Below are 24,116 nucleotides of genomic sequence, written 5' to 3' on the forward strand. Positions count from 1 at the left end.
CAATAAGTCTGATGGATTTCTTGCTGCATTCTCATTCTTCTGCCCTGGTGTCTCTTATGGGATCATCATTTCTGCATGCTTGGATTGTTTTATGGGATCAGTGAAAGGCAAGTGACTGTAAATCTTGACCTCTTCTGCTCCTGGATTATATACTTTTATTCTCTGTGACCATAAGTGTTCATCTCCACATTGAATAGATAATTAAATGACAAAAATTATTCAAAGGGAATTTATAGTGAGAAATTATCCCTTGAAGAACTGAGGCATAACCCAAGGAGAATCAGGAAAAAACCCCAGTTTAGAACAGCCAAATAAAACACTAAAATTTCTGTGTATTTGGGAATGTCATGAAACATCCATTCACTGGGAAAAAAACCACGATTTTTACCTGCATATCCCAATTCTATTCAAACAAAATTTCTATTAAGGGAAAACAGTGTGGATATTGCTTAAGAACTGTAGGCCAAGCCTGTTATTCATATGAAAGAACTAATCTTTACATGGGGGAATTACAATTTCTCACTCTGTGTATGCCATGAATCTTGTAAAAGAATAATTAGAACTTGCTCCGAAAGGAAAGAAACGCCAGACTTGAATAATATTTTAGGAAGAGCATTAACAAACATTTTTACACTGCCAACAATCTTCAGCGCTTCCTAGCAGAGATTTACATTCCATTATTAATTAACTGCACTGAGTCAATAGTGTGACATAAAGCTCAGGAGATGTGAGTTGAGCACAAACTCTGACATCCACGAGAACGGCGCATCTGAGAAGTTTGATTTAAAATTTATGCAAATGATTTCAGCAAGCAAGGACCCAACAAACTACTTCAAAGCACCACGCTCCAGCCCGGAAAACATGACGAGATCAAATCTCTGTCATTCCTCAAGTGTCTTTACAAAGCTCTGCACATTCAGGATAAATTATTTCAGCCCCAGTACCCGGATAGTTTGGTGGAGAATTAGGAGGGGATTGCTCTTGGTAGGGTCACTGCCACATCAGCCAATCACCTGAGCCACTGCAAGAATTTAAATGTATATAAATGTTATAGAATCTGTCTTTTTGGATCTGACTCTTGTGAGGTGTCCGTAGAATACAACAAGGTCCCAGCTGAGCTGCCTGACAGCATTGACCAAAACAAAGCCAAAAAAATACCAATGCTATTGTCCCCACTCCCATTCCCCCAGCTCCCACCATCATTCAGTTTTTCGGTTGAGAAACTTCCCAAAACTGTGTCTAGGGAAAATATTCAATTCAGAGTAATGACAAAAATTATTCAAAATAAACTTATAGTGAGAAATTTCCACTTGAAGAACTGATGGGGCACAGGCACAACCCAAGGTGATATCACAGTATCATGCCCTTGTCCCCCTCCTTTTCCTTCAACCAGAATAATTTTTCAGTTTTTGGGTTGGGAGTCCCTACAAAACTGCATCCAGGGAAAATATTAAATGCAGAGTAAAGCATTGCTGTAAAGAAATACTAATTAATTCATGTTATGTTTCAAGCCACAGAAATTGGTTTATTCCCTTAATGAAAGTTAGCTTAGGTCCAGGTATATTTGTATCTTCAGAATCAGGGCTTTTAAGGAAGAAAAAAGTTTCTCATGTTTCCCGACATCCCATTAAAATGGTTGTCCTTTGACGTCAATTAGAGCCAGCTAAGAAAAAAAAAATCATCCTTAATTGCTTTTTAGAAATAGACATTATTGCTTGCACCATCACAGCCAGATTCGATTTCCTTTTACAAGAAACCAGGATGCTGGGAATGCTGTAAAGCTCCAGCTCTGCTGAATATGGATGTGGAGCTCTGCTGACAGAGAGCTGCTTTCCCTTGGACTGCAGAGAAAACTGGTGCAAACCCGACAAACGTGCTTGAAATATCTCCAAAGTGGAAAAAGGCTGGAGCTGGATGTTCAGCTGAGGCTGGTTTGGGATGGGCAGTGCTCTGGACACCTCTGCTCTGGAGCCAGGCTGGGAGAGCTGGGGGTGCTCATCTGGAGAAGGCTCTGGGGAGAGCCTTCCAGTGCCCAAAGGGGCTTCAAGAGAGCGGGAGAGGGACTTGGGACAAGAGATGGAGGGACAGGACAAGGGGGAATGGCTTCCCACTGCCAGAGGGCAGGGTCAGATGGAATTTTGGGAAGGAATTCCTGGCTGTGAGGGTGGGGAGGCCCTGGCACAGGGTGCCCAGAGAGGATGTGGCTGCCCCAAACCTAGAAGTGTCCAAGGCCAGTTTGGACGGGGCTTGGAGCAACATGGGATAGGGGAAGGTGTCCCTGCCCATGGCAGAGGGTGGAATGGGAGGGGTTTTAAGGTCTCTTCCAACTAAACCATCCTGGGATTCTATGGATGCTCAGTTCTCCATCCCTGCCTCCCCATAACAGTGAGTGTAACCTACCCTGATAATTATAGCTACAAAAATTATCAAGTCCTCAGAATTTGGGCGCGTTTCTTTACAAGGAGCATCACCAATTTTCTCAAAGCCTTCTCCACATTTGTCTTACTGCAGGGAATCCATAATGTCTCTGCCCACCAGGAAGAAGAGGAGTCCAGAGAGTAACACCAGGGGCACCCCAGCAGCAGCAAACATGAAGGACCACCCATAGTAGACGTGCACAGGGACATCATCCAGGCACTTCTCGCTCCTCTCCAGGAGGATGTACTTCTGAAAGTCAGCTGCAAACTCCTTCCACATCACAAAGAGAAACACGAGCAGGAGAAACAAACCTCCTGGGAAGAGAGAGAAAACTGAGTTATTCTCTGTGCAGGAAATACAGGAATAAAGGTGAGAAAAGATCACAGCAGCTTCTCATCCATGCTCTCCACCAAAACTTTGTGTTGCAGAATTGTTGCTCCTGATGTTGCTCTGCAGGTTCCTGTGGAAGCCGAGGCCACTCGCCATGGGAGAGCCCCACACCACAGTGATCAGTTCCTGCCCTCTGACACCTTGTGCTTTGATCACCAGCACTTCTGAAGGCTCTGCTCCAACGGGATACGGCCATGGAGAAACCAGCGGAGCAGGGCTGATGTTCCCAGCAGGGACCTGCGTTCCTCTCTCAAAGGTGGAATGCTGCACCTTTTCCACTCAGAGATGAATGAGGAGACACCAAGACTTCTTCCTTTTTTGTATCTACCCTTCCAAGCAGTGTCATAGCCAATTCCTACCAGGAATCAATCCTGATGATGGCAAAATTCTGCCACTGAACCTGCCACCCCCAGAGCAAGCAGAGCCTGCCGGGCCAACACGTTATGGAGTGGGAAAGGGACACAGCCATGACATATTAATCTTAGGTGGGCTACTAAATACCAGAATAACAACAAGAATAATAAGCAGCTTATACCACAGGGCTCAAAGCAGGTGACAAAAATTAGAGTGGCACAAATCTCATTTACTGTGTATCATTAGAAATATATATCTATGTTGCATTTTAAACTCAACATCCATTAAAGCTAAACAGTGATGGTGTGATGACAGGTCTGAAAGCAGTTCAGAAATATCTGATCTTCCTACTTCACAGGTAGAAGCTGCTATTTTTAAATGGCGCTGTATAACATATAGATATACACACACACACATATATGAAAGAAATACATTACAGCTTATATTATTTTTATGGTTGAAGTGAACAGCTCGAAATTAATTTAGTTGACAAGTTACCACACAGTTCTGTGGCTGTGTTGTGGCTTCTGCAGGATTTAATTTCTCCCCTTGCCATTTTTAAATCAAAGGTAGTTGTGGTGTATTTAATTATTCTTCCTGGCAGCTTATACACTCCAAAATCCAGCTCTTGTACTAAGGAAAGGAGTAAAGCTTGACATTGATTTATCTGCTTAGGGAGGTTACTGAATCTTCAGTCAGAGAAAACACGTCTGTGTTTTACTGTGATTCTGTTTATAATGGTTATAAAAACATCTCAGAGACAAAAATAAGACTCACAAGAAGGTAAGAGGCTTCAAAGTCCTCACTAAGAATGAGAGAGAAGTTGCAGTTCCCCACCCTAAGCTGTCACATTTGCTAAACTGCTTCCCATGCTCTAAAAAAGTGCAACCCTATCAATCAAAAATTGGTGTAGCCATACAAATACTCTTTACATCTCCCCATGCTGATATTCCAGCCGTTCTCCTTGACGTGGAGGAGTCCTTGTTTTTCCTGGAGAGGCAGGCGAGGAGTTAAACAGCAGCTGCTGGAACATTTGCATGTTCATTGAGGTTTTGATACCACTTGAAATTAAGTGCACAAATAAATATTTTACACTTACTATGATAGTTGTATGCTTAAAATACCAATTATTCTACTATAAGAAAACGATGGCGTGTTCAAATAGTCGCATGTCCCTTACAAAATACAATGTATTGATAAGAAGGCAATTAAGTCTTTATTACCGATGTAATTTAAAATTAAATTAATTAGATAGCAACTGAACCTTGAAAAGTGCTCCTTTAAAGATCAATTTCTATTTCATTAACTTATAATACCTACCATAAGAGACGCAAATGAAAGCGCAGCCCCAGTGGGACAGAGAACGTGCGTATGGAAAAGTACTTTGGAATTTTGCTTTAAATAACCAGGAATTCTGTGCTGATTTCTCCCAGGACAATTTAGATGGCCTAAGTTTCATTTTTTGAAGTAATCAGATGAAAACCTTCCAGTTCTTACTGAGAACGGTGTGGGAAGTCCCATGTGTGGGTGGTGCCATCCTCAACCTCTTCATGAGATAAGGAATGGGAATTGGCCCCTGCTCTGTCCTCAGGAGAAGCTCCAGGTCTTGTATGGAAGGATTTATTATTAAACAGGTACTGGAGGTGATGGCATGGCCATGGCATCTAAATTAAGAATGTTTTCACACTCTGGGCAAATGACAAGAATATGTAAAGCAAGCAGCCTTCTTCCCTGGAATAATTACAGCTGAGCGATGAAGAATCCCTGGGATTTACACCATGTCCTCGGTGGGAAAGGAAAATCAGAAGGGCAGGTGCAGCCAAAGGATGGTGGGAGCTCAAAAAGGGCAGCTGACCGAAATCTGCTCAGCCAGAAATCCCTGTTTGGAGCAATCACAAGTATCCCTGAACCTGCCTAGAATTTGTCACACTTACAGCCATGAGCAGAGTCTTCATCATGAGAAAATCAGGAAGTTTCACTCCCATATTACCAAAGTGTTTGGCATTTTTGGTTTTTTGCTGTTGTATTTGGGATTTTTCATCTGTTGAACAGGTTTCACTTTACTCCCTCCTTTCTGGGGCTTTTAGTGGAAAGCAGAAAATCATCTTTGTTTCCTGCTAGCTTTGGATGTAGAAACCAATTCCTTCCTGCTTTGGGCAGCAAGATGAAAAACTAAAAAAAATGTTGTTTTCTGCCCTAAAAATGAGACCGTCATTGGCACCCACACCTGAGACACAGGGTGTGTGTTGGGTTTGGGTAAGTGAAGACCTCACCAAACCTCCTCCCCATGCCCATCTCAGCATCCCTGTGCTTTCTCCACTGGAAAATTATCCAAGTGATCCCTTCCCTTGTCTCCTCCCTCTCCTCCTTTTGCCTCTGTTCATTAGAATGGAACTAGGAAAAATTAACTGTGAAACTCCATCTCCAGGCTGATGAGGTCAACGGCATCTTCTGGGGAGGGGCTAATTGCCAGAAAATTGCAGTGGGGTATTAAATCTGTCTCCTTTGTGAGCTGCAGATCCGGGAGCCCGGAGCTCCATCCCCCTCTCCCAGCGGACCTGCGTTTTCCGTGTGGGTAAATTGAAGTGGAGCTTTTCCCTTCTCTCACTTTATTTCCTTGTGACGCCTTTATAGCTGCTAATTGTGGGGACAGGTGAGTGAACTCAATCTTTAACTCTTATTCTGGGGAAGCTACTGAACTTTTGTGTAATCTGCTAATTAGGAGAATAATGAACTTTGACTCGTTCTCCTCTCTCACTCGTTTCCTCTTAAAGGATGTTAATAACGAGGAAATGGAGGGATGACCTTCAGCTGCCCTTCCATAACTGTCAGCCTTCACTGCACGTGGGGAGCCTGAGACTGCCAAAGTGGAGCAGCTCCATTTGGGAAGCAGAATTTGAGCAAAAAATTCAGCCCTTTAACTGACAGGACTGGGAAATCTGCCTTTTTTTCCATGCTGTCGGGTCACACTGAAGAACAGGTTGGTCCCACCATGGGCAGGGACAAGACCCATCATCCCAGGTTGCTTCAAGCCCCATCCAACCTGGCCTGGAACACTTCCAGGGATGGGGCATCCACAGCCTCTTTGGGTAACCTGTGCCAGTGCTGCACTTCTAAGTCTGGTCTCTAAAATGCCCAAAGGAAAAGAAAACTGAGGAGCACAAGGTAGGAAAAATGAAGGAGCACGAGGAAAGTTGTCTCAGCAACTCAAAGAGCTTCCAGAAGCTGCAGCAGAGAGCTCATCCAGCCCTCTTGGTGACATTGTAGTGACAATTAACCAAACTCTGACTACTGAAACAAGGGGACAATCAGGCACTGGGCAGGATCTGCCACCCCTTGGAAGCACTGAAGCTCATTCCAAGATGGCAAATGCTGGAAGGAAAGCAGCATGCTGGCTCTTGGCTTGTGTATTCCAGGTGCTTTTGGGAGCAGGCTGGCAGGGAAAACTGCTCAGCTGGGGCTGTGGATGTGCAAAGGCAGCACCAGCAAACGTCAGATGGGCTCCAGCTCTTTCCAGTCACCCAGTGGAGGAAATCCAGAGAAATGCCTCCAGTGCTTTGGAAGGGCTCTCAGCAACGCCTCCCACGGAGCAGTCCATTGGTTATGGGAGCTGGCACAGCCAGATTTGCCCTCTGGAATGTACAGTAAATAAAAGGCATCTCAGAGGGAAATCCAAAGGGATCCACTTGAGCCATAACAATTCTTGCCCTTCGGTGCCAGATTCCCCCTGAGACAGACACACAACCCTCCTCAGGACCATGCCAGGCTGGTCACCCATAAATGTCTGGGAATGCATTTGCACCAATAGTGCCTTTAAAGCCTTTTGGTAGAAAAAGTGACATCATTTTGCAATGAATAACCACGACCTGTCCCAAAAGTAGGGCGTTCGTGGGCAGAACAAAGCTGCCAGTGAAGGGTTCCCTTCGAGGCCGGGACATCCCGCAGTCCTGGTGCTCCATCTCCCCATCGACTGCCAGACCACATTCCCACCCTGCAGATTGCCAGCTTTTTCACACTTCCTCAAGGAGAGATCATTTCTTCAAGGGAGGTTAATTAACACTGACCCGCAGGCCATGATTAGAAGAGAAGAGGCGCTTTCTCCTGCATCATCCCTCCACATCCCGCTATCCGAAGGAAAGGGATGGCTGGAGACTTGAGGCTGTGTTAAATCCATTGTTCCTACTGCTCAGCGCAATTATGCAAAATATTTTTAGAAGGGATAACGAGAAAATAACCATGGAGGGATGCAACCCAAATCCATCCAGAAGCCGGGGCCAAGCAGGATCCAGAGGTCTGAGATCAGGATAAGCCCCCCCGAAAAAAAGGATCAGTTGAAACACTAAGGAAACTTTGCTGAAAAAAACACTGAATCCTTCTGCTATCATTTGAATGGAAAATATAGTAGGAAGTGTCTTCCAGCTGAACTCGTTCCCCCGAATGACTGTTAATAACAATGATTGCTGTTCAGATTGAAGCTGCATTAATACAAACTTCAATTTTAACAGCAGCATCTTTGTCTGATGCCAAGAGGTTTATGTGATGCATAATCAGCTCTTCTAAAAAGTGTCACATTCTAAGCCCCAGCCTTTTAATCAAGGAATAGTCAAATAAAGTGGAAAAACAATGGAAAAAAAAAAAAAAAAAGAAGATGGTTGAGTATTACTTAGCATCCTTTTCTGTGATATTTCTGCCCAATGTGCAGGCTGGACCCACTCCTCAGGGATATCTGCTGCCTTCTGGGAGCCTGGACTACAGATGGGAAGAGAAAGCTCCCTGCCATGGTACAGCCCTTGGATTATTATCCATTATGGGATCACAACAACCCCACAGAAAACTACAGGCTTGGGGCAGTGTGGCTGGGAATCTGTTTGTGGAAAAGGCCCTGGGGATGCTGGTGCCAGCAGCTGGACACGAGCCCAGGGGTGCCCAGGTGGGCAAGAGGCCAATGGCTCCTGGGCTGTCCCAGCCGAGGTGTGTCCAGCAGGCCCAGGGCATTACCTGTGCCCTGTGCTGGCACTGCTGGGGCACCTCCAGTGCTGGGGACAGCCCTGGGACCCTCAGGACAAGAGAGACATTGAGGGGCTGGAGTGTGTCCAGGGAAGGGAACAGAGCTGGGGAAGGGGCTGGAGCACCAGGAGCAGCTGAGGGAGCTGGGAAAGGGGCTCAGCCTGGAGCAAAGGAGGCTCAGGGGGGACCTTGTGGCTCTGCACAACTCCCTGACAGGAGGGGGCAGCCGGGGGGATCGGGCTCTGCTCGCAGGGAAGAGGAACAGGAGGAGAGGGAACGGCCTCAGGCTGGGCCAGGGGAGGGTCAGGTTGGACAGCAGCAGGAATTTCTTCATGGAAAGCATTGTCCATCTCTGTCACAGACTAACCAGAGCAGTGGCAGAACAACCATCCCTGGAGGAATTTAAAAGTTGTGTAGATGTGGCACCTGGGGGCATGGGTCAGTGTCAGGACCTTTCTTGTTAGATATTTTCATTAATGTTTTCAGGCCCCCCAAATCTGGGCACACTCAAAGCCCAAAGTGAGAGAAAAGACAGTGTCTCATGTTTGATTTATGCCAGATATGAGGAAGCAGGAGCTGGTGAAGGATCTGCAATTAAGCAGTGTTTTTTCAGAGAAAAGCCTGATTTCATTACGAAGTTCTTCACTTGGCGCAGCTCAACTGAGCTCCAGCCTGTGGCTGCTTGAGTCATAAAAGAGCTTTTTTCTGAGTTTGAGTCACTGGTATAAATCAAGTATTTCTACTATTGAAGCCAGTTATTCCTCTCAAATACAGAAAAGGAAAAAGCCCAAGTGATAATTCAGTAGAATCATTGGTAACAGCAGTGGGAAAAATGAATAAATGCCTATTTTTAATTCATTTTCCTGCAGTGCCATCGTTTCATCTTTTCAGGTCTCCTTAAGCCAGCCCTCTCATTTTGGATCACGGGGTTTGCCTTTCATCACTCTGTGGGCTTCCAGCTCTATCAAAGCTAGCAGCAGAGGCAGGAGCAGCCCAAATGCAAAGCCTGACTTTGGGGAACTGAGCGGGGCTGATGCTGCCCAGCCTTAACACACCTGCAGCCTTTACTGAAATAAAAGGGTTGCATAGAGGAATAGTAAAAAAATAGTGATTTTCAAAAATCTCAGCCTTGCCAGGATTAAGGATTATCTTGTTAAAGCCTGGCTGAGCATAGAATCATGGAATCACAGAATGGTTTGGTTTGGAAGGGGCCTTAAAGATCATAAAGGCCATGGACAGGGACACCTTCCACTGGCCCAGGTTAGTCAGAGCTCACAGGAGTTTAATTCCACTGGGGAAGAGGGAAATCTTTTGCTGCTCCCATCAGAGCCCCATCTCCCACAGCAGCACCTCATCCCCACCTGCCTCCCATTCCAAAGCCACCCTTCCCCGGCCGTATCCCCTCACCTGAGAGCAGCAGGAATCCTCCCCCGACTTTGTAGGAGTGGGGACTGGAGAAGGGGACCCCACACACCAGCAGGAGCCCCCCCACGAGCCCAGCAGCCACGGCCAGCAGGATGAACGCCGTCCAAAAACCTCTGTACACTGCAACAGGAGCAAAGTCAGAGAAAGGAGATGGAAAGAGGCTTTGTGCAACCTCAGAAGTCTTTTTCTTAATGATTCTGTGTTTAACTCCTGCTTTAGCAACAGTAAAAACAACAACCTGTGACGCTGCTGTGACAGGCAGAGCTGAGGCTCTGGCTTTGCCAGGGCACCTGGAACAGCCACGGGTTCAGGGGGAATGTCATGCCCTACAGAATGGAACTGGAATGAGGCCAAAGGGTTGGGAAGGCTTGCCAAGGAAGCACACCACGAAAGGGGGTGGGAGGAAAGGACACCGTTCTTAGCTGTGCCAGGGGGTGTGGAAAACCTTGGCAAGAACAGAAAGAAAATAGCAAAATTTGGAGAGGTGCAATCAGACCACAGCTTTGTTCCACTTTAATTAACACTTCGGGAAGGTGCCAGGCTCCTGGTTTAAAATAAAGGCGGTGTTTGTTGGCAGGACTGCAGGGAAAACAGGAGCTCATGAGCTCCCCCATTAGTGGCCTTGTTTGACTCCGGGAAAGAGAACGGGGCCGGGGAGCAGCTGCCTCTCCATCCAAGGAATTTGGGGGTTTTGTTGTGTACAACCACCCCAGGCGGAGCCGAGCAAGCTTGGTCCATCGCATCCCACCAGATGGGACAGGATGGGATGTAGCCCACAAATATAAGTCTCCCAGTAGCCAAGTGTCTTCTAGACACTGCCATAAACCTTATCCAAAGGTGGTGGTCTTGCAGCAGAGACCCTCTGATACCCTGTTCCCCATCCCCTGATTAATCTGACCCCTTGGACCACCACATCTCGCCCTGCCTGTTGTTTTCCAGAAGCTCCAGTTCGATTTAAGCCAAGCACGAGCAAGTGGGTAATGCTGAAATGATACACACTTGAAAGAAAAATGATACAGAGAAGATGCGTTTTCCTCATTTGAAACCATTTTGTCAGGAGAGCCACTTAGGGAGAGATAAGTATCTTGAACTCTCCAAAACCACAGAATTCATTTTCATGTTTAACCTCCCGTCACCCGTTTCTCTCAGGGAGCCTAAGAGGATGCAGATAAGGCAGAATTATCTCTGGAGCAGGTAATAGCTGGAGGACCCCTCTCCTTGGACAGCCTCCTGTTTTGTCAGCGTTTGCAGATGAGGATGGGCTGGTTAGAAAGAAAAGGGTGTTCACGACAGAAGTGGCTGCTCCCCCCGAGGGCTTTGCACAGGATTGGGGCAGGGGAGGAGCCCTGCCCAAAATGTGGAGGCTGAGCCACCCCACGTCCCCAGGGGTGACAGGGACAGGCAGAGCCCGCAGCACCCCGGGCGCAGCCCCCCCTTCCCGGCATCTTCACAGAACCCTTAAGGTCAGAAAAGACCTCTGTGAACATCGAGATCGAGCCGGGACTGTCCCAGGGGACACGCCTGGGAGGCAGCTGGGGAGGGTTCCATAGCCGGGCTGACAGGCAGGGACAGATGCCTCCAGTGCCCTTTATTTCGGACGGAAAAAATAGTGCGTGTTGATCAGCGGGATCATCCAGAACCTGGACGCTGTGCCCGTCTCTCCCAAGCAGAAACAATCCCACAGCTTATCCCGCGTGTTTGCCACACATCCTGCACCAGCTCCTCCTCCTCCTCCCTCCACAGGTCCCCCGTATCCATTTGACACCGCGGAGCGTTCCTCGGGGTGGGAATCCTGCACAGCACAGCCAAAGAAACGAGCTGCTCTCCCTCACATGCTCCTACTGACAATGGTTTGGGGTTTTTTTAATTAATTTCTCATAGAGGAAAAAAAATGAAATAAAACTAAAAAAAGGTACTGCTAAAGGCTAAGGAAAAGGTCAAGATGTTTGTTTGTGTAGAACGTCTGCCCTGCTTCCCCGGAGGCAAGGCAGACTGATGCACACTATTTAAAGAAATCAATTCATTTCAAAAAAGATCATTTAATTAATTCTAACTGCTGCCACCAATTTAGCAAATTAAAATTCCTAACAGCAGCTGATTCATTAAAGAACTCGGAAAATATAGAGAAACATAAATAAAAAGGGACCCAGTTGAAAGGGAGCTCTCCAACTGCGTAGTGTTCAGTGCATTAAAAATAAGTCAGTCACGAGGGTTTTCTAACAATTTGGTCTTTAACTGATTTTCCAGGGCTTGTTTATTTTGTCTTGCAACAATTCAACACCTGAGCTATCCCAGGAAACCAGACTCTGGGACCAAGTCAGCACTGGACTGGATTTGGGTCTTCTGGCTCCAGCTCTTCCCAGTGAGTGAGGAGGTGGGAGAGAGCAGATTTATCCTCCTGCCTTACTCATAGGAGTAGGTGCTGAGCACCCAGCGGGAGGCAGCAGAGCCCATCCCAGCACAGCTGGGCTGGAGGAGAGAAAACGTGGGAGAACATCTCAATGTGTGCTTGGGGCAGCCAACCAAGCAGGACTGGTTTGTAAAGGAGCTTTCCAAAGGTCTTGGCCATGCTTGGCCATGTGCATTTACAACAGGAGAACCATAGCACTGACACACACCCCAAATCTCTGCCTGATTCCTTGGAAAAGGAGCTGCTGGGGGAGAAGGAAAGAAACTCACCTGCAGTTGTGTCGTAGGAGGGATGGGGGAAAGGTCCGAGAGCAATGGGCATGGGGAAGAGGTAGCCATGCATGCAGAACTTGGGGTGTGCTTGGCTGGCTGGAAAAGATGAAAAAAAGAAGAAGAATTAAATCCCTGTTTGCTTTTATTTCCAGCAGAATCACAGTTACAGGATTGAGATGGTGATGTGCTGTTGTGCAAAACCTGTAGAACCCTCAGTGACATCAGAATGCTGGGGAGGCAAAAAAGATAATGAATCTTGGTTAGAGAGGAAAATAAAAATAGAAATAAGAGTTCTGAAAGATCTGACACTGTTCCTTGCACATCCTCTCATCTTCATAACCTGAGTCTGAGGTGGACAAAAATCATGAAAGATGGAACAACTGAAAGTGTCAATATTCTCGTTGCTGTTTTCCTCCAGAGAATGTGCCTGACCACCTGGAAGGGTCAAAGTGTTTGGGTACCAGAACAAAGTACTTCCAAGACCTCCAGCTGGTGAGAAGGAAAAGCACAATTAGAATGGAAGTGCCCCATCAATATTAATACCACTGAGGCTTATCATGATTAACAGTAATAGAATGAATGTTAAATGAATTAATTAATGGTTGGCCACTTATTTAAATATGTTCCCCAGCTCAAAGGAGCACTTTATAATAGGTGGACATTAGTTCATGCTAAATTGACTATGGAATACCTATTGAATTAATTATTACATCCACAAGAGCAGCAAATTAATTTGCCATGATCAATCCTATTATAATAAATACCTAAAGAAGTAGCAAAAAAAAAATTGCCAGTTATCAGAGTGACTCATTTTACTTCAGGTAAAATTATATTATGTATTTCCATATAATGTAATTCAGCAGCAAACTCCCTGTCTCAAGCCTGTCCTTTTTTATCACAAACTTTCTGTGTGAAAAACCTCCCATTGTTCAGTTGAACGGTGGCGGGAACTATTCCTGCAAGATTTTACAGGAAACAGGTCAGGGACTGGGGGACAGCGAAGTCATTGGAAATTTTAATCACTGCAGAGTAAATTTAGTGTGGGAACCTGCATTATTTGCAGAGAAGTGCCCTCTGAGGTGATTGTGCTGCTCCACAACCACAGGAACATCCTCCACCGAGGCCTCGGTGGGCACAGAGCCAAGGTTTTTGTGGTGTTTAAAGCCTTTGCAGAACTTATTTAAAATTTGGGGGGTTTTATCCCAAATCCTACTGTAGAGTTGTGGCTGCCAGCAGGGCTGGTGCCAGCCATGTCCTGGGGTGGTCTCACTCCTTTCCTATTCCTTGTGGGAGCACCTGGTTCACTGGGCCAACCCTTCACTGCACAAAGGCCACCAGGTTGGCACCCACTGGCGTCACAGAACAGGTTTCACCTTCTCCTTCAATTTGTTTTTGAAAGGTGAATGTGTTTTCCAAAAAATAAAGGATTTTACATCCCTCTCTGATTATTCTCAAGTGTAATTTCAATGACCTTAAAACCAGCAGGATCTTAAAGAGTATAAACAGATGTGTTTATGGCCTCCCATGGTGCACCACTGGTCCTGAGCACCCAGGGACACCACACGTGCACTTCCAGCCTTCCCAGTGCTGAAATCAGTGGGAGCTGGGAATGCTAAGCACCTGGAAGGCAGAAAACAGGGACAGAAGAGCAATGCCAGGAAGGGCATGGGCTCAGATTTACAGAACTTTGCTGAACACAAACATCAAGAGGTATTGGGAGGGAGGGGGAGGAAGGAAGGGCTCTCCTTGCTGGTGGAAGCCACCACTTCACACAGCTTTGTAGGCAATAAATTAAATGGCATCAAGAGGCTGCAACATTTCTGTGAACAACCCTCTGAGGGCGAAATCCAAGTCAAAAAAAAGAAAAAAACAACACAGAAAGGGCACAAAAAGAGTGACCCAGGTTTGCTTTTGAGAGACGATGAGAATGACAAAAATGAAATAAAAACTGTCTCTGCATCCCTGGGAGCACTTCCTATGCTTGTTTCCCATTAAACTGTGAGGGAGTGCTGTGGATACAGAGTGGTGGTGTTGTACTCACTGTACCAGAAGGTCCAGATGGTCTCAGGGTGGCCCTCGCCGAAGAACCAGCACCGCCAGAAGAAACCCTCGTGGTGGAAAGTGAGGATCTCCTTCCCAACCTCTGTTGGAGTTTCAGCCTGGGGAGGAATGAAAGTCCAGGCTGAAACAGGGAAGATCATGGTGCAAACAGTGTATATTTTGCTTAGACAGACATTGATTTAGTTTTTTATTGGGTTTTCATTTGTTTTTTGAGTCAGTTTTGCAGGGGTTGCAGAACACGGAGGAGCTGCTGTCCTTGACTTTCTGCCATGTCACAGCTACGAAATGTTGTGATAACAAGCTGTCCTGCAGACCTGCACAAACCATTTGCCTCTTTCTCTGCTGTCCTTAAACCCCAGCTGGACTGAGCTGGATGGGAATGTCAGGGAGCTGGGCCTTCTGGGTGTATTCTACTCCTCAAACACCTTCCTCCAACCCCCAGACCAGACCTGCCAGCACAAGGTTTTGGTCTTTCCTGGAGGAAGGATATTGCAAAGTTTAGTCATGGAAGATTTACCAAAGAACTTATTAAAATTATCCTCAAAACCAGTTTTATCTGCCTCAGACAGGACTGTGACAAAATTATGTTTCATGATGCATGGGGAATGTCCGTAGAGGAATGGGCCCTGTGAACCAGAGAAAGGAGATGGGAGGTGCCAAAGGTACTTACCCTTCTCACAGACTGGTTTGGGTTGAAGGGACCTTAAAGCCCATCCAGTCCCACCCCCTGCCGTGGACAGAGACACCTTCCCCTATCCCAGGTTGCTCCAAGCCCCGTCCAACCTGGCCTTGGACACTTCCAGGGGTCCAGGGGCAGCCACAGCTTCTCTGGGCACCCTGTGCCAGGGCCTCACAGGGAAGAATTTCTCCCCCGTATCCCTCTGGCAGTTGGAAGCCATGCCCCCTTGTCCTGTCCCTCCATCCCTTGTCCCAAGTCACCTTCCAGCTCTCCTGAAGCCCCTTTAGGCACTGGAAGGGGCTCTGGGTTCTCCCCAGAGATCTCACACTTCCCTCACCGCCATGTTTTTATGCATCATGTTGTGGCAGCTTCCAGAGCTCTGACCTGATTCTCCTTTTACTTTCAGGATAAAATCCTGACTATGACAAGGGGACCATTCAGCCCTGAAACTTCCTCAGCTGGTGGCTCTGACTTGGTGCATCCAAGGCACATTTCACTGAGTTCGCCAGATACTCAGCCCATCCTTATCTGTAAGGGACAGGATTTGACAGTTTAAGCAAGGGCAGAGAAGGTAAAAACAGAGCCTGTTATCCACAACCAGTAACAGAAATAGAAATAATAGAAACAGTGTCTGAAATAGAAATAAAATAGCTCAGAGGGAAGAGTAAGAGCAGTTCCTATTTCTGCCTGGTGCTTTTGAAGTCACCGCCTCAGTGTCAGGCTCCCCAACACTTGGCCAAGAGCATCTCTGAAATGTTTGAGATGCTTATTCTTGTCGTGCAGTGCACAATCTCTGCTCTCTCCACTTTAAAAAACAACTAAAATGTGAAACAATTAACACTGTCACTTCCCAAGAGCACGAGAAACAAGTGGCACTTCTCTGTCTCTGCCATCCCTGGGCTTTACTGAGCTGCTCAAAACTGAAGACCCCGTCTTCTGTTTCACTTCTCCAAGCATTTTTTCCATCATAATTTTTTTCTTTTCAGTAGGGAAAGTCGCTTGGAACCATGACTCAAGCAAACAGTGCCCTACATTTGATTATGGGATTCTGAAATGAAAGAAAAATATTTCTTGCTGGCATCATGATGCTTACCCAGGGTGACTCACCGCACCAGGAAAAAAATCAAACCTAATTGGATTGAACTTTGAAGTAACAAAAAGTCTGCACACAACAAGGATCTTCCTGTCATTTTGTAATGGAAACCACACATTGATTGGCACAAAAACATTTCGGGGGAGTGGGTGGCTCGAGGAACTGATCTGGTTGTTATTTCATTGAAGAGTTAGACAACAGCAAGTGCAGCAAAAATCCAGCTTGAGGGATCTATAAATGAGCGACACCAGCCCTTAGCACTAAAATATCAAACTGTCCCTTGAAAATTACATTTCCTGCTAACTAAAATCCTATACAAATCTTACTCTGAGGATATCCAGGCCACTGGTTGGATGGGCAGGAACTCATCTGCTCTGCTCTGTGTCTGATGTTCACTTTTACTTGGTGTCTGTGCTGCAGCTGTATCACTTCAGATGGAAGTGATTGCCAAGCCCCACACTTTTAAATACGAACTAGTTTTAAATGAAGAACCTAGAGAGGGAGAAATCTTTTAATGGCAAATATCAGGAGATATCTTTTGTCTTTAGAGGGAAATGCTGTCAACAACTAAAGCTCTTACATTTTTGCCTTTCATTCTCTAATATTCCTATCTGCCAGATTACAGAGGTGCTGTCTTAATGTTTCCTAGACACACTTTATTCAAGTCAAAATAATCAATATTATGGAAAAGCTGGTTTGGATTTTAAAGAATTTAAAGTTTTACCGCAGGCTGATGTTTTACATTAACAGGTCACATTCATTGAGCATAAATATTATCACAGATTTCAAAATTTTCGATTTGAAATTATTTAGGTAAATTCTTTCAGAGTACAAGGTTTCAGAGCTCACCACTCCGGTGCTCAGAGTGCTGTTCCCATGCTCGAAGACCGCGCAGGTGTCCGTGGCCAGAAGCCAATAATCCGTCCCAAAGGCAATGAGGAAGAGCAACACCCCGGTGCCTCCGAGGATCCCGGCTGCCAGGGCGGCTGCTCCGGCCTTCATGGGGCAGCAGGGGGGAAACCAGCACAACTGGAAATGAGAAAACGAGGAAAACCCCCAAGTTTCCCAGGTCTCTGGAAGAGCAGGGCCAGAGGATTGCTATTTTTGGATGTGGATAACGATCTCCTGGCTGGTGTGAGTTTCAGTGGGTGGTGGAGCAGGACTAATAAAAGCAGATGACCTGGCACAAGCAAGCAGCTGTGGCATTAAGGATCATGACAAACAGCTAATGAGGCAGAGCAGGGAGCCGTCCAAGGCGACACATGGCTGCTCCTGCCGGAGGAGTGGAGCTGGGAGCCCTCAGGACACGGCTCTGGGTCACGAGTGCAGAATTCCCAGGCCACCGGGGAGCTTTTCCCAACCCTCTCTGCACAGATGAGCAGGGGTGGACTCAAAGGTTTTCCCCACACCATGGAGCCCGTGGTGTCCTCAAGCACTGCAATGACACCTCTCACTGTGTCCCACAGGTGGCACTTCTGGAATTTGTGTCTCCTTCTTCCTCTGAGCAAAACTCTGATGCAGCTTTTACAGAAAGCAACCTCAGGGATCCAAGAAAAACATTAAAACAGTGGGAGATCTTAAATATCCCAGCCCTCTTGGAAGTGATGCAATCACCACCTTTGCACCAGGCAGGTCCACATGGAGCTGGACAAGGAGCATCCAACCAGGTGCACACACGGACACACCGGGGGTGTCCTGCAGTTGTAAATGATGTTCTCCCTCCTGCCACAGAAAAGTGGATTATATGGATCCATACCCCTCACACCCACCCAGCCTGCCATGGGAGAAGTGTCTCCTGGGAACATTCCTGCATGGAATTTCACTGCCATTTACTTCCTAATGTTTTTGGCTTCTGCTGGAGCATCTGCTGCAGATCACTGCCAGGAATGGGATGCCAGACTAGGAAAATTATAATTTCTGTAGTGCAATAACTATATTCCTGTGACATGCCAGGAGGCTGGGAGAAGAAATTTAAATTATAGTCAAAAATCAGGTTCTGGTTTTCTAATCTTAGCCTTAGTCATGACCTGCTCTAAACAGGGGGAAGAAATGATGCTGACTTCCCTATCCTATGGGAAATTGTGTTGCCAAATTAATTTTAATATTTAAAGTTACCTGTGAACATATGAGCATCTCAAAGCAACTGCACACTCGCTGGGGAACCTGGAAAGGATTGACAAAAATTTTGACTACATTTCTTATTGAGGCATACAGAGTGATGAAAGTACTCAATCTTCTATAAGCACAAAAAAATTTAAATTATAATAATTTATTTTATCCTCTGCACTGTCTTTCTTAAATATCACAGGGGTAGCTGTTAAATAACACATTAGACCTCTTCCCCTCACTGTCCCAGGGGCAGAGTTGCTCCTGGTTCAACCTGACAGTGAGCACGTGAGGAATTCCACATGATCTAGGATCCAGAGAATTCTCTTCACCAACGCAGGGAGAAAGGAGAGCCGGGACAGGGTGCAGACTTACCATCATGCAGGGTCAAAACTCAGCCACAGAGCCAGGATTCTGCAGGAATAAACACATTCTGTCCGTCCCATTGTCCTGCCATTCCACTGGAAACACTCCCAGCTGCTGCAATGGGTCTCCATGTAGGTTCTTGGGATCAACTCTCCCTGAACCTGCACTCATCCCATTCCTACACAAATTACCCTTTCCCACCTCATCCCAGCATATCCACTCTTTCTCCATAGTTTTGAACAGCAATAACACACCCATCTCACAGTCACTGGTGCTCCACTACACCAAAGGCAAGCTCTTTGTATTGAACATAAAATGGTTGGTTAAATACAAAGTATAACTTATCTATCACCTAAATAATCCATTAGTGTGATTCCAACCAGTTGCCATTTAACTACCACACAGTCCTGGTTAAATTTGTCTCAAGGATTTGTGACAAGGACAGTTGGTTGCCATCTCTTCTTGTGATCTCCTCAAAGCTGGACACGACTGACAGGAGCTTTGGCAACGCTCAGAGGAGCTGCGTGAAAACAAGGATTTGCACACCAGGAGTGAGGATTTTTTTGTAGCTCACACTGCAATTACAAAAATTAAAATGCAAAGTGGGTACTTGTGTATTTTTGTTTTAAAAGAGGGATTAATGCACACTTCCCCATTTCTGGGTGTGTTTTGAGCCAGCTGTGTTTGGCGCTGCTGCTTTTGTGCTACTGCACATCCCGAGTTAGTGCTGTTTGCCATTTGGAAGTGTCCTCAGGAATTCTGGGTCCCACTGGCAGAAAAACCTTGCATGGCTGAAGCAGAGCATTGCTGGTGCCCAGCCTTGGCTCTTCACAGGACAGCTGGTGCCCAGTCAAACATCCTCCAAATTCCTAGGCTGTGGAACAGGAATTGAGTTCCCAAGGTTGAAATGTCTCTCCATGCACTGAAATCCCACTCCTGACAGGTGTTTCTTTGCAAAGACAGGTTGGACAGGGATTGGAGCAACCTGGTCCAGTGGAAGGTGTCCCTGCCCATGGCAGGGTTTGGAACTGGATCAACTTTAAGGTCCCTTCCAACCCCAACCATCCTGTGATTCCAGGATGATTCTGTGATTCCTTGTTGCAGCCCCAAGCATGTGCTCATCACCTTCAGGGTCCAAAAAATTCCTGGGCAATGAGACCGTGTGGCCTCTACCACAGCCTGTAGAAAGTGGTAATGATGTTGGTTGTCCTGTGGAGCCTGTGTTGGGATCTCTGGAATGCCACACCAGAGCCAAGGGGTGAATTAACAGACCAGTGCCACATTCCATGCAAAGGCAGACACAAATACCATTTAATTTCCAAGGAAAACAACCCTCCCTTTCCTCCCTTGCCTCTCCTGGTGCCAGCAGGGACCTTCATTCAGCATCCCCTTATCCACAGAGGTCAAATGATAGTGCCACCATGGGCAGCTCCAGGACTGTAGTGGATGGAAGGGAAAGTTGTACCCTGAGCAATGTTTTTAATTCCTAATTGACCCTGAAGATTTTTTTTCCCTTAAGCTTTTAAACCTAAATTGTGACTCTCCCAAACATACATATTCTAGCAAAGAGCTGGGGCAAGTCAACTCAGATTTTTTCACAGAATTGGGTGTTTTACCTTTGGATTGATCAAAGACTCCATCAGCACAGTCTGTGTTGTTATTTCCTGTGGTTTGATCCATGCTCCCAGAAAAATTTACATTTTATGTAGATAGATCAACATATTTTCACTCTCTAATGTGGAAAGCAGAGGATTTCTTGGAATTTGATAAAGAGATGAGTTCTCAGGGCTGCCTTTGGAGACTTCCCTGAGTCCCTTTGGAGATTTCCAGACCTTTCTTCATTGGAGCTTGGCCTGACGACCCTGGGTGGTGAAATCCTGGAACAGGCTGTTCAGGGCAGTGGTGGAGTCCCCATCCCTGGAGGGATTTAAAAGCTGTGTGGGTGTGGCACTTGGGAACATGGGGCAGTGGTGGCCTTGGCAGTGCTGGGGGAATGGTTGGGCTCCATGTTTTTAAAGGGCTTTTCCAAACTAAACGATTCCATGGTTCTATGATCTGTCCTGCTCCAAAAGATATTCCACATGGCGTTTCCTGAGGTGGGCGAGTGAATCTCTTTCGAGTCTCTTCTTTTACTGTTTTCTCCCCAAACCTCAGCACAAGACACCCAAGGACAGCAAAGCAAACCAGATCACAACAAGAGCACCCAAGCACTGCCAGCTTTACCTTGGAAAAGCCACCAACGTCCCCTATGGTTTCGCCAAGAGCAATCCCCCAGCCTGAGCTGTGCTGGAAGGGGAAGCAATAGATACCCATGTTGACATTTGCCCCTTTAATTCTGCATTAAAATGAAAATCTCCAGTTCATCTCCATCACATGCTCCCTTTTCATCTCTCCCGTCTCCACGTCTCTTGGAAGAAGCACATAAGCCTGGATGTTGAAAGACCCTTAATGGTTCTTCTGAGGTTGAATCCCCTCCAGGACTTGATGTCAGGAGAGAAAAAAGCTCAAATTTGCCTCACCTGCTTCTCAAGCTCTGCCAGCTCTTTCCAGGATTAAGTCATTATAATCTCCTTAAGCAGTCATGAAATAAAATAAACACAAATGTGGTTTTCTGCTCAAAATAAAAATATTACAGTTCACATAAGGAAATGCTTTTGGAGTTGTGGGTACAAGGGAGATTTTGCCTGATTTTCAAATGCAGCTGATTGATGTCTTTGCACAGAGTTTTCTGATGTGGTTTTTGGGCTCTCACTGTGCCATTAAGCTACTCCCCCTCATTAACAACTTTTGCCCATTTTAACCTGAACTTTCCACAGACTCCTGTAAACTTCCAGAGTAAGCACAGAGCAAAAACTCTCTGAACTCCTAAAGGAATCAAACTGATGCAATTTATTTCCACAGAACCATGCAATATTCAATGATACACTGAATCCATGTTTTTAACACTTTTTAAAGGACTAAAACCCTGGAAAGAATTAATTAGGCATGCTCTGAAGCCTGAGCACTTAACAGTTTTCCACTCGGTTGTAGAATTTTAAGACCACCAACACTGGATACTGGCAAAGATTATCAAAGGTACTCTAGGCTGAAATACAAACTAGTCAGAGGGCTTGGCCACTAAGTGACTGGAAAATACTTCATAAAAGCTTTAGCTGGGCTATTATATTTTGTAAAGAAATTTTAAGAAAAAATCCACAGCATCCAGAAGGTTAAATTTAGGGCAGAGTGACTCATTGGGAAAAAATGTCCTGCAGGGAATATTGTACTCTCTGCAGATCAAGCAAATTATTCATGAAGCAGGGAAGTATTGATGGGTCCAGCACTCAAAGTGGGGCTGGAAGGGAATGATGGACTGGGATCCGTGAAGGATCCAGCCAGTGCCTGTGCATGGGAATGTGGGGCTGGCAGGAGCAGCCTCTGCAGCCACTGCACACCTGGAGCCAGCAGCCTTTGGAATTGCCAGAAGCTGGGAGATCCTGGCATGGAAACATCCCTCGTGCTGAACTGAGATGAAAATGTACCATTTCAAAAAAATGCAAGGAATTTTTTTTACCTTTTTTTCCACATCAGATAAAATTTCCATTCCGTTTTCTGGCATTTTTCCAGCCACTTCTGTTGTCTGCAACAGTATTACAAAGAAATCTACCCCTGCCAAAAAAGCCACCATTTTATAAGGTCCTTGATGACCCATAATGATATTGCAGAGAACTAATGGGAATCTCAATTGGAAAAAGCTCCTTATTTAAGTGCCTGATGCCCAGAAAAATGACGGATGCTGTACAAAAATGACAAGGATGGAAGCAAGACAAAGATGGTACAGACATCCAGGTATTTTGGACAAAAAAACCCCACAGTTCAGATGCAAAAGCATAAAACCAAAACAAAACAGCCAAAAAAACACCAAACAAAACCCAAGCAAGAATTAGCCAATCACAGTTTCTATCCTTGATTAAAAACTCCTCGACAAGCAAGTTGATTTAATTTCCTTTTTGCTCTCCCACTACAGAATAAAAATTACCCACCTTAGTTAAATCCTCCTATGAATGTTTACCGTGCAGAATTTAAGGAGAAATTTAAAACGCTGAGGACATTAAACTGCAGGTGAACAGGGACATTCCAGCCCCAAAGAGCTGAGGACTTTCAGGCTCAGTATTTTTTTCTCTCCCTTGTATGCAGTGGCTTTTACCAATGAACTGCCCATTTTACTCCCTCGATACAATCGCTTTCCTCACTCATGATCTTGGGATCACTGGCCAAGGGTTGAAGGAGCTGCTGTTCCAAGAAGATCTGCCTGGAATGACACCCAGAGACACCCCTGAGTGTCCCCAGCTCCTGATGATGTCACCAGGAACATACTGGAGATGCAAGGAGGGAATAACTCAGAGATGATTCCCGTTTAATTGAAATAGAAACATAGAACACTTCAACATATTCATAAATGTCATAGATTATTTCATGTATTACAGCATACTCGAAGATGGGCTGTGTTCTAAACCAAGTACAGCCAAATCCACATGGCTCCCATGCATGATGGATTAAACTAGGAAACAAACCAAAATTGTAATCAATTAACTGAAGAAGACAACGAGCCTATATTAAAATCAATACGTATGTACATATATGTATATAAACACATAAAACACACATCTATTGCTAAAAGCTCCAATTTTCCTTTGCAATGAGGTGAATTTCCAGTGACAGAGTGACCTTCAAGTCAACATGAACCACCTCAGCCTATGCCAGGACACTGTAAAGGTGTTTGTTCAGAAGAAAATGAGACCTCGGATCATTGCAAAGCAAATACACACAAATTTGTGCCTTTAATTTAAAATGGAAGCCCCAATGTACCATGTAAGAGCCTCCTAAGGGAGTATTTCTGAACACAGGAGACTGGTTCTATGAGCCCAAAAATATCATGGAGGGGAGCCTGTGAATTCCTACAGCTTCTTTCAATGCCATTTCAAAAAGAGCCACTTGTTCAGATTAAACACTCCTGGATCAGAGGAAGGAGAGAAAGAAAAATGTCAATGCAAAACTAAAACTTGTCCTGTCAGGTTCAGTAAGGACAAGAATTCAAAGGCTTGAACATACCAGGAGTTTCAAAGAAAATTACCCAAAGCTGGGATTATGTGTCCTCCTCAGGTCCTATCCCTGGAGTTTACCTGCATCTGCTGTGCAAAAGGCTCACACCTTTCCTGGGAGAAGGTTTGGGTCACCCTCTTGGCACTTTCAAACCCCTTTGATCCCACAGCTCCCAGCTATGGCAGCACAGATCACCCCAAAATATCTTTACAGCATTGATGCAACCAACCAATCACATCAGAAAACTTTCCCATCTATTTAAGGGCTGTCACCCTCATCTCCTGGTATCACCACTGGATTTGGAGCTTCTTCATTTTAACTTTGAGGTGAACCATTCCTTCCATAAATTTTTAAAAATCAGTAAGAACGTATTTCTCCCTTTGAGCTCAGCTGCAATAATTTTTCATTAGCAGAACTGTGGCTGGGTGTGGGACAATCCCTCAGGTAAGACAC

At 45.6% G+C, this 24,116-nt stretch overlaps 1 protein-coding gene across 2 annotated transcripts; it reads right to left on the reverse strand.

Annotated features, from left to right (window-relative positions):
• Positions 1-312: 312 nt before the first annotated feature.
• Positions 313-17,209, reverse strand: LOC309577446 (transmembrane protein 182-like). Of its 2 annotated transcripts, XR_014226763.1 has the most exons (6): positions 16,959-17,209; positions 14,318-14,435; positions 12,274-12,372; positions 9,577-9,714; positions 2,401-2,732; positions 313-1,663 (listed from the first exon to the last, which is right to left on the reverse strand). XR_014226763.1 is itself a non-coding variant. In XM_082289474.1 (5 exons), exons 1-5 carry the CDS (start codon positions 17,109-17,111, stop codon positions 2,503-2,505), a joined length of 738 nt encoding a protein of 245 aa, XP_082145600.1. In that variant the 5' UTR covers positions 17,112-17,208; the 3' UTR covers positions 313-2,502. The 2 variants fall into 2 exon arrangements, 1 of the variants encoding a protein (XP_082145600.1); XM_082289474.1 differs by having other exon boundaries at positions 313-2,732; positions 16,959-17,208.
• Between the last annotated feature and the right edge of the window lie 6,907 nt (positions 17,210-24,116).

Source organism: Coloeus monedula (assembly GCF_965178545.1).
Source record: "Coloeus monedula genome assembly, chromosome: 12".
In the NCBI taxonomy this organism is placed as follows: Eukaryota; Metazoa; Chordata; class Aves; order Passeriformes; family Corvidae; genus Coloeus; species Coloeus monedula.

What these genes read in the sequence shown, in the direction of transcription:
- LOC309577446 (XM_082289474.1), bottom strand. Translation starts at nt 17,111, where the DNA reads ATGAAGGCCGGAGCAGCCGCCCTGGCAGCCGGGATCCTCGGAGGCACC. An exon ending in CATCTGGACCTTCTGGTACA is followed by an intron (nt 12,373 to 14,317) that starts GTGAGTACAACA and finishes CATCTTTTCCAG; the next exon opens with CCAGCCAAGCACACCCCAAG. An exon ending in AGGATTCCTGCTGCTCTCAG is followed by an intron (nt 2,733 to 9,576) that starts GTGAGGGGATAC and finishes CTCTCTTCCCAG; the next exon opens with GAGGTTTGTTTCTCCTGCTC.